Here is a 16508-nt window from a genome sequence, read left to right as displayed (position 1 = left end):
TCTTTTCTGGTTTTCTTTTCTGTTTAAAAATTACGATTTTCGTGTTATTTTGGTCGATCCGTGTCACCCTGTACGATTTACGTCGCCTTACAGTCTCCTTGGGGTTTTGCGCTAATAATCACCTTAACGCATACTTGTGTGCTTACGCGGAAGGACTTGTGAGACTCCAGGGTTGTGCGTCGCCTCCTAGCGCACTCGGTGTGTGTGGGCGTCGCTAAAACACGGAGCGGAGCCGCAGCTTCACACATCCTCATTCCACTTTACTTACAAGCACGACCGCTCCTTTGTGAGCGACGAGATATATTTCAAGTGTGAAATGAAGCATTTGTCTCATCTCACTTTCGAGAATATGATGTCTTTTTGACAAAAAAAAGCCTTAGGAACATTTTAACATATTAGAAGAAATCTACTGTCTAAATGTACAATGTAAGGAGTAAACACATGATGTAATCTAGAAAGAAAATGGTGTGTAATATTGTACAAGCCTTAGATTACTTTTTTTTTTTTTTTTTTTTTTGACTGGATTTATACAGTGGAGGACTAACAACATGAGCTAACTATAACATTAGAGGTGCAAAGTTTATGCCTGTGAAATGTACAGCCTTTTAAAAAGAGAGGGAAACAGTTACTTGTCTTCTTTGTTGGTTTGTTTGTTTGTTTGTTTGTTTGTTTCTGCCCTCAGGAGTTTAAAAACAATAGTTATCGAGTCTCGTAAAAGTACTGAAGACTAACACAGACTCTGAACTTTAGTTATGGCCTAGGAAACTGTGAGTAGTAGGCCTGCCTCAGCTAAGAGGAAATGTTTCTTTTAATGTTTGTAAAAAAAAAAGTTTCTACCATTACAACAATTCAGTTTCATTTTTACTTTCTAGACATGAACATATTTAACTTTGTTGATGAATGTGCTTGCTAAAATTATAGCAGAGATAATAGATAACAGTAATGTATAGCCTTAATAATGAGTCTTTGTGCAGCCAAATAACTGCAGGACTATTGGAAGGCAGCACAAATATAATAAACTAGCTGTTTTGTGTAAAATCCTGTTCACGCTCCGCACCGCTCCTCTATCATTATAAAGCTGGGAAAATGTATAGTACTATGCAGCACCCCCTCCTCTTTTTAAATAATATATAAATAACTATTTAAGATTGCATTTTATATGAGATATATATATATATATATATATATATATATATATATATATATAAACTAAAAGAAAACTTCAGCAATGTGTCAGAAGGAACATGCATGTACTTTATTGCATTCTGTATGTAGATTTTCCAGATGATCAACATATGTCTTCATTTTTCATTCTTCACTATGCGGGGTCCATATCTTATGTGCAGTCACATCTTTGTAACATGTTATTGATGATTCTTTCAAAAAACAAGCGCAGGGGGTTTGGTAGACATGGAGCAAAGACTGAGAAAACAGGACGCAATGAGAGAGAGAGAGAGAGAGAGAAAACAGTGTGAGCTACTGACTCGGTCCATGATCCAGTCCACACTTTAGTTCGAGCTGCATGGTAAAATCAGGAGCCAGACAGGCAGGAGTTAGTGATGTGAAATTCGCTTCTGCCTTCCTAGGCTTATGAATGTACTAGTTTGACAAGTTGCCTACCCTATATTTCTAGTTTATATTCTGGTAGATCTCTGAGCATTTGGCTCTAAATTGTATGGAACCGGAACCATTTCAATTATATACAATAAACAAAAATGTACCTTTCTTTTTTATGCATTTGAGTCTATTCATCATGCTGTTTTTTTTGTTGTTGTTTGTTTTTTTTTTGAGCATGTGATAAACATGATGACTCCTATCTTCTCTCTGGTATACTTAATATTTCATTCTATATAGTGAAGTCACTATATTACCTACTCATGGTCTCATGCTTGAAACAAAGGAAATGTAGCAGGTTAATTGTAATAATAATAATTATTATTATTATTATAATAAAAAAGTAATGTGGGCTTATAATATGCCCATGCCTGTTGTCTTTTGGTTTGTTGTGTGTCTGTGTGTTCTGAGTGAGGGTGGGGGGTTTGGTTGTGCGAATTCACCCACATCTATGCTTTCTTGAGCTGGTTTCTCAGACTGCCACTTCTTTCCTTAGCACACTTGAGAGAGAGAGTTTGTGTGTGTGACGGCTGCCCAGCAACCTGCTGGCCAAGGCCCAACTTCCCTGTGTGTGCTCTGGTTACTTTGTAGATTCCCATGTGGGGGTGTGTCTGAGTGTAAACGATTGAATGAACCACTAATTGAAAGAATGGCTCCATACAACAATCTCCACCTTTTTTTTTCATTGCCTTGACTCTAGCTTATGTGTGGTTTATTTTCATGTTTATGGCAATGAATTTGCCTGGTTCAATGTTAATATATACTATATATTTTATGCATATTGTGTATTTTCAATTAAGTATATTTTATGTACATATCTGTATTATATATAATAATCTTTATAAATAGTTAACACCTGTAACTGTCTAATTCAAAATAAATTCAACAACATAGACATATCAAAAACATATACAAATATCTATCATATATCATTTCATCATCATGCTTTTTCATAAAAAAAAAAAGAAATATACACATAATAGTAGAAAGAAGGCTGGGGTTGATTTCTTTCTAGCCCAGTGTAGATTCATGCAGCTTGTCAATGGCCATTGTGTGAGGTGATTTGATCGTATGTTTATATGGGCTAATATTCTTCAGTCTGGGGAAAAAACACATGAAATATAGTTGCAGGAAATGTCAGCATGATGGAATTGGAATATAACAAAAAAACGGACAGACTTGAAACAAATAATATATAAACATTTGTATCTTCCCTCAGGTGTGATGTGTAACAGTTCAACCCACATCGTTCTTATTATGTAATCTATAATATCCTGAAATGCATTGCTCAACACTAATACTTTTATTGATGAGCCTTGTTACTCTTACATTATATAATCGGGACAATCATTTCCTACTTTTGGTGAACAAACGTTTTATATTTTAGTCAGCTTAAGGCTAAGACATACAGCATTACTTTTTATTTTTACATTAACAAACAGTGACACCTACATATAAATAGCTAGTTGTACAACTATGATGGAGTTGGAAAAATTAACTACATGTTATCAGCTATTAATGAGGTCCAGAAGTAAAACCCAGAATGGCTTAGTTTGATCTGTGCTAGGTTTGACATTGTTGGTATTCTAAAAAAAAAAAAAACAGTAAGCAGCACAAAATAACACTTATATTTGCTCACTATGAGGTTTTCAAATAAACCCAGGTCCACGTCTACTTCTCTTGGGATCACTGGTGGCAAAATAGAGAGACAATAGTCACATACCGTGTGAGACGCCAGTCAAATGCAGTACACCATACACAAACACATTCACACCTTAGGGCCATTGAGAGTCAACCATCCACCTACTGCTGTGTGAGGTGGGAAGAAACAAGAGACCCTGGAGGAAACATGATCACCAAACAGTGGCCAATTCCTATGTTGTTGCATGGCATAATATGTATTTAATGTACATGTATTATTTCTCAATAACAGTTCTATGATTGCCCAGCCACTATTGTGTTTGTAATTAATTAAATCTAACACTAGAGCTACATGAATATAATCCCACTCATATTGTTAATAATTGTAGTTAATTTAAATATAAAAAGTTAACTTTTCTTCAAGAAAATCAGACAAGATTTGATTCCTATACTCAAGACTAACCCTGGCCTTCACATTCTTGGCCATCTATGGCCTGTAACAGACACATGGTTTGATTTATCAGCCTTCGGTCCATTCATTAAAAAGGGAATATATTGTTTTGAATAAATGCAAAAAAAAATTATAAGTCACAAAATTAGGTAGAGGAACACTGTGAAAGGGATGTTAAATCATAGTTCCAGTGTACTCAGTTTTAGTTACTGTTTGCATTGAATTGTTGTACATCTTTTCTCTGTGTCTCCATGTGTTTCTTCCAGGTTCTCTAGATTTCCCCCACCTCAAAAAAAAAACCATACAAATAGGTGGACTGGCAGACTCTAAGTGTGAATGAGTATGTGCATGGCCTGCTTCGATGGACTGGTGTCCTTCAGGGTGTGTCTCTGCCTTGCGCCCACTGTTCCTGGGATAGGCTCCAGATCCACTGCCAACCTGACCAGGATAAAGAGGTTACTGAAGATAAATTAATGAACAGAAATAGTTAAAACTAGATAATTGCTCCAGATGGAAAATTTGTGTGGGTCTAATTAAAGAATTTGGGAACAAATTAAGTTGACGGTCAGCAAAGCAAAAAACATGATCATGATCTTTAAACTAATACTAGTCTTTTTTTTATTTTTACTTCCCTGAGGGAGTATTCTCAGCACATTTCTGCCAGAGTGGCTGTTTTTAAGTCTTTCCTTCCATATTGTTTTTTTGTAAAGAAATCCTGAAAATAAAATGGTTTCAGTAGTACATTCATGAATGATAAAATACTTCAAATGTATTGATTGAAAGAGGTTTAATTAAAAAGAAAGAAGTGTACACCACTGGTTGAGGCTGGAGTATGGAGTAGGCCAGCAGTAAAGCAGTAGAGAGAGAGAGCGTGTGTGTGTGTGTGTGTGTGCGCGCGCGCGCGCGCGCTGCACTGAAGCCGCGCTGTGCTGTGTGCTGTGTTACCCATCCCCCACAGTCAGGCTCTAGCAGCGTTCGGCTTCTTTTGCAAGCAGCAAGGCTTCAGCTAAAGAGAGACAGAAAGACAGAGGGGTGTGGGGCGGGGAGACGTGAGCAACAAGAAACGAGCTTTATTCTTGTGCACAGAAAATGATTGTCCCTAGCGAGATCCTTCTTTCTGTTTCTCTTAGAGGCCAGAGTGAACTACAGGGTAAATAGGCAGAGGTTATTTTGTGATGATAATGTATTCTGCTTTTTCAACCGCTTGCAGTGTTTTATCTGATTTTCTCCTCACCCTCTCTCTCCCTCCCTCTCTCTCTCTCGGTCTCTTTTTTTTCCATTTTCACTTCCTGCTTTCAGTGGAAGCCCCGCCCACCAGCAGCCCTATCTTCTACTGCCTCTTCCTCTGCTACACTCACAAGCAACTCGCCCTTATTCTGGGTTCCTGTCGAAACACAGTAAAGATTTGTAAACCAGCTTCTGCCAAATTTCCTTTTTTTTTCTTTTTTTAAAGCTTATAGGGTATTAAATGTAGTGCCATTTCCCAATACTTCCAACTGAATATCTGTGTGGCTGTATAATGCAGACGCCATATATTATCACATTATTACAGTGTGTATATTGGCACAGGCCTTGTATCCAGACAGTTGAGAAATTCAAGGTGAATGTATGCACATGGCATGAAGAGGCACATTAAATGGTTTGATGAGTATGCAAATCAATCACTTTTGTTAAAAAAAAAAAAAAAAAAAAAAGTAACACAAACCCTAAGTTTCATTGTATGTGATTTTAAGTAAGATTATGACTTGCAGAAAATGATTCCGAAAGATAAATTTTTGGCTGATTTCTGTAACATAACATTAAATAGCATCATCAATCCTACGAAGATCATATAACCGTTGACCTACAGTTAAAGAAAATTATGACGTCCTGCTTGCATCATTAGTCAGCACAATATAGGCTTGTACATAAACAGCCAGTCTGCAGAGCAACATCCTGAACATTAGGGTGTATTTTTTCTAATTCTTTACAATGTTTCGTTTTACATTTCACAAAAATTGCCACTAGCGTGGCTGTGGATGTCCTGGTACTTCTCATAATCCTATGATGTCCTCATATTGGTGGCCTTCAGGACCAGTGTTGCAGTCACACTAAGGTTTTAATAAAACTCTGACACTGTTTGGTCTCAGACAGTAAACCAGTCACTAATCTCGCTCACAATCAAAAAAATTTGTTTTATGATTGACAACAAACCCCGTAAAGAAGTAAAATGTAAGCCATTAAACAAAAAGTTAAAATATGACTAAATAAGCATAAAAAAAAGGGATTATATTATTTTAGCTAATGTTAAGGAATGACCTGATGGGTAAACAGTCAATACAAATTATCGTTTAAAATGCATCATTAGAGATTTAACTTTTTTTTTTTATGTCAATTGATGTATTGCTAATGAAGGTGTTTTTCTTGCTGTTATGCAACGTCAAGCTCCCCACTTTCCCCGCCAAACGAGCCCATTCCGCACTGTGAGGTAAATCCGCTCCGGGTTTTCAGTGTTGCAGTGTGTGTGTCGGTAAAATGGCTGTATGAGCCTCGTGCTGGTGTGATCCGTTCCTCCGCTGTAGTCTAGTTCTGTAATAGAAACCCCCACAAATTCCGTGTCGGGTAAATTCATTCCCTGGGAACACAGTTTACTGCTCAGAGTGCTCCTAAAAAGCAGTGCTAACGGTGCAGCCCGGATTCGGTCCGGCGGTAAGGGGTGGGGATGACTCGAGATACGGGCAGATGGTTGTAAAACTGTTGTATTTACGTTTCAATGTTTAGCGTTCGTTTGTGACTTGACTCGCCGAGAGGGAGAGAGAGCAAGAGAGAGAGAGGGGGGTTATCATGGCCGCTCAGGTCGCCAGCGCTACCTCTCTCAACAGCAGCCCGCCTTCCGAGCTGAAAAAAGCGGACCGAGACCCAAAGGAGGAGTCGGTACCGGTGGAGAAGCAGCAGGAAAATAAGGATCCGGGATCAGAAATCGGATCACCGGGCCGCGGCGAGCTGCATGAGCGGCCCGAGCCTGGCAATGCTACGGGAGGAGGGGGAGGAGGAGGGGAGTCCGAGATGAAGAACGGCAACGGCAATCCTCCGCGGCTCGCCAATAATCAAAATGATCCCGCTGGACCTGAGGCGAACAGCCACACGGGCATGGCCCATCAGCACCACGGTTCCGGTTTCGCGCCGCCGTCCTACGGCTACGCTCACCACTACACACGGGGCCCTTTTCATCAACATGGCGGACAACAAAGCCCTGGCATGGCAGCCGCGGCGCCCAGCAACATGATGGAGCCGTATGGACCGAACTCGCACGACCACGGCTTTCAGAACCATCAGTTTAACAGCTACGGACAATTTCCGAACCGAGCGCCGTATCCGAGCCCGGGCTACGCCATGAACTCGCCGCGCAGCGCTCCGACTCAGGCGGCTAAGCAGCAGCAACAGCAGCAGCCAGCGGGAGGATCTCCGACCATGGCCGCGTCCTACAATAATCAGCGTTATAACATTGCAAATCCACAGGCCACGTCCACACCGACCCTAAATCAACTCCTAACCTCGCCGAGCTCCAGCCGCGGATACGCCAATTACCCGCCGAGCGACTACAACAACCAGGAAGGCGCTAACAAGGGAGCCGCGGATATCAATGCTGCTGCCCAGTATGGAGGCGGCCATCCGGGCTGGCAACAAAGGAGCCATCACCCGCCACCCATGAGCCCGGGAAGTACTGCTCAAACCCTCGGTAGAACCCAGGTGAGTTTCAAACCAAAGTGGCTCATTTGGTTCCTCTTGCTTTTTTATCATTGGCGCTGTGATGTGGTGCCATGAGCACGCTAGGCTAACTATTGTCTAGCTAAGAGATACGATAAAATGGCTGCCTTCTTGGTTTTTTCCTACAACGCCTGGTTAACGGCTTTATTTTAGGCGAAATAGTGACTGGCTTGCGATTGTAATGCGTATGGAAAGAGGGGGAAAAAAGGCGAAAATACGAGCTGCAATCCGAAAGTCAGCAATAAAGTAGGTGAAAACACGCGAAAAGGCTTATTTGTTAGCTCCAAGTCGCTTTTTCCTCATCACCAGATGGCTTCAACATAATTAGCTGAAGGTTATATTGGTGTTCGGTTTGTTGACGTTTTGTGTTCAATGTGGACTATTGATGGTGGAGAATAACCCCGTATGCATCGGATAAGGCATGGATAACGCTTTTGCGATGGTAATATTTGCTTGAACGTGTTTATTTTGCGGGCTAGCGGACGTTTCACGCCTAGTTATTTGCAGGACTCGGCGTTTGCTTAAGTTTCCAGCCTGGAGCCCAAATAAATGCCCATGCATCTGTACGGCTTTTACATGTAATCCGAAAGGTTAGAAATGCCCCGGGTGTGAGCAGAGAGCTTAGATTTGATCGTAAAAACGTGATAGTCGAGTCGTGAAGCCGGGTTGTGCGGTATTAGCCAGCTAGCGTGTGCCTGTAAACGCCAGCCAAGTGATTTGAGTAAGGCCAGATTGCTTTGCTCTGGGATTTGAATTGTGGAGGTAAAATGCTTGTGTCAAAGGCAGGAGACAGTTGGTCTTGGGTTGACACGCGAGTCGAGATCTGATTGGCTCTCCATCCTGCGCTCATGGCCATTTATAATTTCTCATGATGTAACACAGCAACAATTCCTCATTAGTTAATGTGCTTCATCTCCCTCATCCTCCTGCAATTACTCTAAGTAATGTTTCATACACTTATTAAATCTCATTAATGCATGGATATGTGCACTTTGTCTTTTCATGCAACTGTAATTGAGTTCATTATTTGAGATACAACTAAGCTTAGATTTTTTTTTTTTTTTTATATTAGGGTTTTTTTTTTGCATAGTGAAATAAAATCAACCAACATTTATTTATATGTTTATATATTAGTACTAAAACTAATATTTTTTTTTGCTATTGAATTTAACTCTAATAACTAAAGAGCAGGCAAATTCTGCAACCAGTTGTGGGATCAACAACGGATATCTCAAACATTGATGATAATAGTCAAAACTGATGCTACAATTGAATTTAATCATACACACTTTTACCATACATGTACATATGCATGTGTTTTTGTGTGTGTGTGTGTGTGTGTGTATATATATATATATATATATATATATATATATATATATTTTATAATGTGTTTGGAATAAGGTTAAATGTATTTTGCCGTTTACTGTTTTATGAATTGTGCCACATTTCCAAGTGTTTCAGAGCAACATTCCAATTTACTCTGTTATCTTGGATTGCTAATGTAAATTATTGGCAATTCCTGTAGTTCTGCTCTTCCTGACATGGTTAAATATCATATTGCACTAGCAGTAACACATCTGTGCCTAAGCTCATGTGAAAATGCAACTGCATGTTTGTGACATCAAGTTATGATAATATTTTGCTTTAATGTATATTGTGTTCCTGCTTTTGTGCAGGCCTGTGTTCGTGGGGAAATTGTGTATGATTAAATCTGGCTGTAACAACAGTTTCACTATCATAATAAATTAATTCATGTTTGGGATATCTGTCTACAATATTTAACCCCCCCACCAAAAAAAGTGTGTAAATATATTTAACCGGAATAAGTTTTATTTGCGGTTAATTTAATTAAATACCATAATTATAGTGTTCGTGTTATTGTAGTCGATTAGTATATTAATTTGGGTTTTAATGGTTCAAAAAAACAAAAAGAGAGGCTGAAGAAAACATTAATTTAAGTCAGTGTATAGCACAGTTAGTAGTATAGTTTTGATTCTTTTGCATATGGGTTATTAAAATGCTTAATTTTTATGCTGGGTTTTCTAAGAGTATATAATTTTCTAGCAACTTATATACAAAGCATTTTTGTCATCATGATTATATTAATTGACAGTTTAATTTTTATTGTAAATATTAATTTTATCTAGGTAAAATGGGGTAAGATGCATGTCATTTCTGTCATGTAAATAAAGAGTAGCAGGCGGTGGCAGGTTTTTAACTGAAGCTGATTCATCAACTGGTTGTATATTCACTTTTTTGATCTTTCACAAATTAGATTGACAGTTATATACAGCAAATAAAAATAATTGTTGCTTATTGTCAAACTAAGTATGGAAATTTTCAGTACATGCTTTGCCAAACCTTGTTGTAATCATTGCATAGTTGGCAGTCTATTTCTATAAGCATTTTCTCTCCTAGATTATGGCCTTTTAATTTGTCGTTTTATAGCTTTTTGGTGATAGATTTGAGTAATATCCCAATATTTGTATGCGTGTATCCTCATAGTCACATGACTGCCATAGATTATCTGTACAGTAGTATCTTTTCAGTATTGATAACTGTATGTAGTTAACATGCTTGTATGTCATTGTTAACATTTTAAAGATGTTAACAGGGTTTTTATCTATTTGTGTGTGCTTTTCCACAGCAATATTCTACATTTTGTTTTGGTAATTTTAGTTACACACTAAATAGTTATTCACATGAGCCGGCCCTCATTTCACTGCCTCTTATTTATTAACATTCTACTGGTGTGCTGCCCATAACAATTAGGAGCTTTTCCATTGCAGAGAAGAGTAGCTATTTATTTACTTATTTAATACAAAAAAAACAACGTATTTCAAAGTATTTTATATAAAACTATTTCAAAATTCAATAATTTGTCATTTTCATTTTTAACCTGCATTACCTTTTAATGTTCTCAGTTATACGATTTTATTGGGCAAAATTATAAGATTTCGCAGAGTTTGTTTTATTGGTGTGGGCGTGTTTCAATTCATTTGAAAATATATAATATATATTTTATAGCGAGATGATTTTAATAGTGACGAGACGAATCACGGGGATGCCTCAAATTTGATTAAGATACGTAAAAATTTAATTGAAATGCAATTGCGCAACATTTAGTTTTCTTTGATTTAATTTACTCAAAATAATGTTTTAGTTCTGTGCCCAGCTTTGCAGTACATATAAAAAACATGCTATTGTAAGCATGCTATAGTAGGTGGAGTGTTATATAAATTGTTTTAACTGAAAGTTCAACTTGCATAATGACATTAACCAACTGTTGGAACAGAGATTGACGGTTTGTGCACAACCTCTGACATTGTTTTAGCATTTATTCGATTTTTTTTCTGTCTTAGACAGAGTTTTAACAGTTGAACTCACCAGTGTGCTCTACACACCATATGTAGCATGTGACAGATTTTCTTCTTTTGTACGTGTCTATTAGCAGACACAATTCTAGTCTTTGTTGTATGATGTCATTTTGACAATTACATTGTGGAAATCTCTATTTTATTAATCAAGAACAATCAGTTCCACGCTCTTTGTTGATCAAGCTGTTAGTCTGCACTAAAGTTCTTTTATTTGTCCATATATCTAAAGACATTATATGCCATTACCACATGTTAAATTTTCAGATAGAGCTTTCAACAGTTCGTGTGTTGGTTATTTGTTAGTAAAAAAACGTTAGGGTGTATGTGAGGATTGTGCTTGGCAAGTTTGGTAAAGCGCTTGAAAAATGTGATTAGATCTGTGGTGTCTTTCAACCCTATATAACTGTGGTCCTACATTACAGATGGTAATCTTTCACCCAGTAAATACATTTACTACCTGATTCAGTACCTGATGGATGTGGTTTGAAGATGTTAGCCTCACACAGGTAGCTTTGTAGTTGTTGGTCTTGTGTTTTGCAGTTGCTCAGTGGCTTGTGATGAGAGCAGTGACTGCTGTGCTGTATGATGTCCTCGAGGCTCTCACTTCATATGTTGGTGTGCCAGTGCCCTCCCCATCCCCCACAGCCAATCAAAGAGCCAGGCCAGCTTTGTCTCCTGCCAAGAGAGCCTTCGTTTTATCTTATGCAGATTAGCCATGTGCTGCTTTTATTTATTTTATTTTTCAATTTGGACTCTGGAAAATGTCAAGAGCTGCTATGGCTCAGCCTCTTAAAACTGGGGTTGTTTATCAAAGGAGGCCTTCTGTCAGTCCTGCAGAGAAACACCACTGCTTGTGTAAATAAACCCTAGGGCTCGGCAATATGACCGTTGATATGGCGATACGTTGTGCAGCAATACGTTTTTCTTAAATATTGTGGATATTAGGATAGTATTTTAGTAGGCTAGAGGATAATTTTATACAGAAGTACCTCTTATTTTTTGTTTAATATTTTTATATACATTAAATTGATTGAAGTTCATTTTTTAATTTCATTCTTCTACTGGTTATTAAGAAAACCCATATTTTCTGGTGTGTGTGTGCGTGCATATAGAAAAGAAATGGCCAAGTATAAGGGGTTGTTAAATATCAAGTACATTTCAAGTGGCGCTACATGATTGATTGTCATTTGTTGTTTTAATTTTTTTTTATAGTAAGACTGTAAGTGGTTTATTTTCGAATCATTACAAATATCTTGGCTCTTTTGACCTTTTTTTAATTGTATTACTTAAGTTGACTTACTCATCTAATGTAGATGAAATGTTCTGCACAAAAGGGCAGTTTCTAACAAAATGTCTTTTGCTTCGTCATTTATCAGGTCAGTATCTATAAAATTATTTAGAAAAGGATTTTTTTTAGAGTTAGTTTGAAGGAAGGTTTTTGGATTTATTCTAAAATCCATCCCTCGTCCTGGTACATGTCTATACCATTCTCGGCTAATGTCGTTATGGCTCATGTCATTCATTCGGTGCCAAGAATGCTTGGGGAAGCCAACTTGGCTCAGGCTCAAACAAAAGTACAGCTGGGATGTGTTAAATATTCGGCAGACTGGGCCATTGGAAATGAGTTATATATAGCACTCTTGACTTCCTTAACTAAGGCAGAAAAGGTGACACTCAGGTTAATAACCGTGGGAAAGTGTTTGTTTTCTGTGCCTCTTTTTTTTTATTTTCTAAAACTCTGTTATTGCTCTTGCTTAATGTATTCCCTTTTTCCTATTAACCCTGGTATCAATACTTGTTAGTGTTTCACAAGATTTACTTCCCCACGCTTTGGTTTCTCTAAGAGTTTGTTAAAGATTTAAATGTATGTCTGTGTTAAACCAAAATAATGTAAACTAGAATAAAAAAACTGGAATTTTTCAGATACTGTAAAATTTTTATACATTTGGGGGACATGTTGACGCAGTTGCTGCTTCACAGCTCCAGGGACTTGATCCTGAGCTGTGTGGTGTTTCATAGGTTCTTCCTCTGTCTTTGCTGGTTTCCTCCAGTTTCTCTAGTAGCAAACTACCAAATATCACCCCACACCTTATATATTAAAAAACACATTCTCTCTCTCTCGTTCGTTCGTTTATTCATTCATTCATATATATATATATTCAGCGGCTGAATAAAATCTTTTAAACTACAGTTTATTTCTGTGAAAAAAGCTGGTTCTGGGTTCCAGCTATATTTGTTGAAGGTGGTTAGCTAAGTAAACATTCCTCTTGTGTTTCCTTTTGAACGGAGGATCTTGGAGAGAGGTATTTTGTTCAAGAACTGAACCTGTCTGCTCTTTGTAATGTGGTGCTTAAAATTTAATTGCTGTTTCTTATTGATTTGTCTTCAATGTTTGTAATGGTTTTAATTACATATGGCTGCATTGAATATTTGATAGGAACTGACAGACATTAAAAGTTATAAGCTGTAATTATGCTGATGGGTTAAAACAAAATGGTCATATTACTGGTAAATGCTGTATTATGTCATGTTTTGTGAATTTTCTCATTATACTCTAAACCATAATTCTTGATTCTTTCTTGAGTCTTTTTATTATGTGAAATGTATGAGCCGCATGCTCCAATCGAATCTATGCTGCTTCCTTAGACTCCGGGCACTATGGATCAGATGGGGAAGATGCGAGCCCAGCCATATGGAGGGGGCAGTCCATATTCCCAGCAGCCCCATCAAGGACCTCCAGGAGGGCAACAGGGTCCTGCATATCCAGGCCAGAGTTATGGCCCTCCTGGCCCTCAGAGATACCCTATGGGCATGCAGAGTCGCATGCAGTATGGCCAGCAGGTCAGTTTTTTCTAATGCATAATGAAATTTCTGAGGAACACAGTCATTCAAGGTGAAGATTATAGTTTTCAAAAAGATATAGGAAAATGAAGCTGCTTAAATTGTGCATGTATGTTCTGACAGAGGCAGATACGAAAGCAAAATACATTTTTGTACTGTTCAGGTTGCGGGGCCTTTTTTTGACTATTTAGATGAACTTTGTAAGTTTTATTGCAGTTTTTGATGTTTGATCTTTTGCTGCAAGTTTGCTATGCCATCATATAATAGACAATATACCTTTTCTGCAGTTATGAATGCAATATGTTATTAAAGACAACTCTCATCTGCACAACAGTTAAAAGTAGTTGCACTATACTGTGCGATCGTTTGCTCCATATCAATCATGGCATTAGTGTACTTTATTTTTATATGAAATAACCAAGGTTTTAATAAGCAATTAAACTTGCTTTTTATTTAATGAGTGTGGTATTGCTTATTTTTGTAGATGGCATACGGGCAGCAGGGACCAGGTGGTTATGGGCAGCAGGGGCAACAGCCTTATTACAGTCAACAGGGCCCAGGCACTCTCCCTGGTCAGCAACAGTCACCGTACCCTCACCCTTCACAGCCGTCTGCCCCTCATGTACAGGGTGGCCATCCATACCCACAGCCCCACATGCCTCAGCAATCCCAGGGGCCATTAGGTGCACCTCCATCAGGGCCTTCCCAATCACAGCCTGCCTATTCTCAGCCTCCTACGCCACAGTCCACTCAGTCCCCATACCCTCAACAGCAGACACCCCAGTCCCAGCCTTCTTCACAGGGAGCCTCTCAGGCTCCTCCAGCATCACAGGCCCCGTCCAACTATACTCACAGCCAAGCAGCCCAACAACCACCATCACAGCAGACCCCGCAAGCACCTACGCCAGCCTCGCAGCAACCCACAGTGCAGGGGCAGCCATCTTCATACTCCCAGAATCCTTCACAGCAGCAGCAGCAGTCTTCTTATCAGCGTTTTCCTCCTCCTCCTCAGGTAATTTGGGAGTTTACAGTCCACTATGCTTGAAGATGCATTTTCTTTTGCCAACTGGCTGACACATCCTATCTGCATTCCTTCTAGAAACATAGTCCCCTGTTAGTTTAGAAATAGAGTTGCTTAGTGGCCTTTTATAAATACTGAAAATGTTAAGGACAATTCTCATTTTTATAAATTAACATTTTTATATTTTCAATTTGAATGGTCCGTGTTCAAGGTCCAAAGGTGTTGAATAATGATTTTTTTTATGCAATTCAACCACAAGACTGGTTAGGTATAACATCAATGAAATTACATGAGTGAAGAAATGTTCTCGATTTTGTGATTTAGTCTGACTTAACTATTAAATAATTGAGAATCTTTATAAATATACATTTGTTTAAATACTGGTTGTGTATAAAAGGCTCTTTTTAAAGCCTTATTGGTTCCTTAAATGCAATAAATTATTTAGGATTTAAATAATGTCCACCAGGGGATATAATACAAAAATGTAAATGATTGTTTTCCTATAAATAAAATTTCCAGAAGGGCAAAGTACTTCTTTAAAGAGCATTTACAAATGCGCAATGTTCACGGACTCTTCTGTCTGTCTGCATTCTATTGCTTATTTCTGCCCCTTTCCGGTACTCAGCAGTGCATTGGAGCAGCATCAGCATTACAGTTGAATTAAATAATTGTATTGAAAGTAGAAGTGGTCAACTCATGTTAATTCGCTTGCCTTCTGGGCAAATTAAAGCTATTTTCTTAGCTCATTTTGTGTTTTGGTTGCCATTTTGCTGTTTGTATTCTCATACTTGTGTCTTCTTGAATCAGAAGAGATCAACTGTCATTTTGGCAGTGCTTGCAAACATAGGAATGTAACTTTTATCCTATGTCCAGATAGCACAAAGAGGTGTATAACATTTTTCACCTTCCTGGTTATTGAAGTAATCAGTATTTTTGCTTGTGTACTTGTATTTCAGGAGATTTCCCAGGAATCCTTTAGCTCACAGTCCAGTGCTACTGCCTCCAGTCAGCCTGTGGCCTCAACTAAGAGCTCCTCTGAGGACATGCAGGGACGACCCTCCAGTCTCCCCGTAAGTCTTTTTGAATTTTTTTGAAAGGTCATGCATTGAACTACTCATCTACTTGACAGAGTTCGCAGAGAAATTTTAATATGCAGCGTGAAATCTGTCAAATTTCCACTTATGACACGAGTTCTGTTTCTGTCTAAACAGTTGCAAACTGTGAGAGATCATTAAGGAAATCCTAATTAGCTGCTGTGTCAGCTTGGGGGATTCCTAATGGCCCTGGTGGGGGAGGGCAGGAGTATATCTTTCCTTGTGTTAATAGTGATTATTGTTCAGTTGTATTAGAATTCTCAGAGGTAAATCTCAACTCAGAATGGGACCTCTATTGATTTTTTGTTTCTTAATGAAGTGGATTTGAATGTTGAACACCAGAGACAGACGACAGATGTTTTGACCACTGAGCCTTAGACAGATGGAGTGAACTTGTCTGTGCTGATTCAGCACATCTGCACTTTACCACTGTAGCCATGGCAACCTTGGAATGCCTTCGTTTTTTTTTTTTCCCTTCACTATCTTCAAGTTGAGATAAATAAGGCTGGCGGCATGGCTGTGTTTGCTGTTTGTGTCTCAGCAGAAGTAGTTTGCCTGGTACATGTGTGGGAAAATGTTCAGAAATAAAGACACTTTTTCATTTTGCTTTTATTTCCCGTTTACAGCTTTGTTCATGATTGGTGTTGAATGCTTTCTCTGTGTGTCTTTTTTGCTTAAAAAATTAGCTGGTAAAATATAATGCAATAAGGACAGTTTTA

At 38.4% G+C, this 16508-nt stretch overlaps 1 protein-coding gene and 1 long non-coding RNA gene across 5 annotated transcripts in view; one reads left to right on the top strand and one right to left on the bottom strand.

Moving 5' to 3' along the window:
- Window positions 1–1264: 1264 nt before the first annotated feature.
- LOC124384193 lies at window positions 1265–11576 on the bottom strand. Of its 3 annotated transcripts, none has more exons than XR_006925360.1 (5): window positions 11303–11576; window positions 4518–4712; window positions 4360–4421; window positions 3338–4144; window positions 1265–2713 (listed from the first exon to the last, which is right to left on the bottom strand). It is a non-coding gene; the product is annotated as an uncharacterized LOC124384193 (long non-coding RNA). The 3 variants fall into 3 exon arrangements; XR_006925359.1 differs by lacking the exon at window positions 11303–11576 and adding an exon at window positions 4941–4974; XR_006925358.1 differs by lacking the exon at window positions 11303–11576 and having other exon boundaries at window positions 4518–4856.
- Window positions 6025–16508, top strand: part of arid1aa (AT rich interactive domain 1Aa (SWI-like)) — a 23402-nt gene continuing 12918 nt past the window's right edge. Inside the window, exons 1-4 of one of the 2 annotated variants that reach the window (XM_046846853.1) lie at window positions 6025–7435; window positions 13480–13674; window positions 14159–14686; window positions 15652–15765. In XM_046846853.1, the coding sequence (XP_046702809.1) occupies window positions 6530–7435; window positions 13480–13674; window positions 14159–14686; window positions 15652–15765 (1743 nt within the window). In that variant the 5' untranslated portion in view covers window positions 6025–6529. The remainder of the gene's footprint in view (window positions 7436–13479; window positions 13675–14158; window positions 14687–15651; window positions 15766–16508) is intronic. The other variant, XM_046846852.1, reaches the window with a different exon arrangement.

Source organism: Silurus meridionalis, chromosome 4, assembly GCF_014805685.1.
Source record: "Silurus meridionalis isolate SWU-2019-XX chromosome 4, ASM1480568v1, whole genome shotgun sequence".
NCBI lineage: Eukaryota > Metazoa > Chordata > Actinopteri > Siluriformes > Siluridae > Silurus > Silurus meridionalis.
The sequence above is the reverse complement of the archived record's forward strand: the minus strand, read 5'-3'. Positions and strand labels throughout refer to the sequence as shown.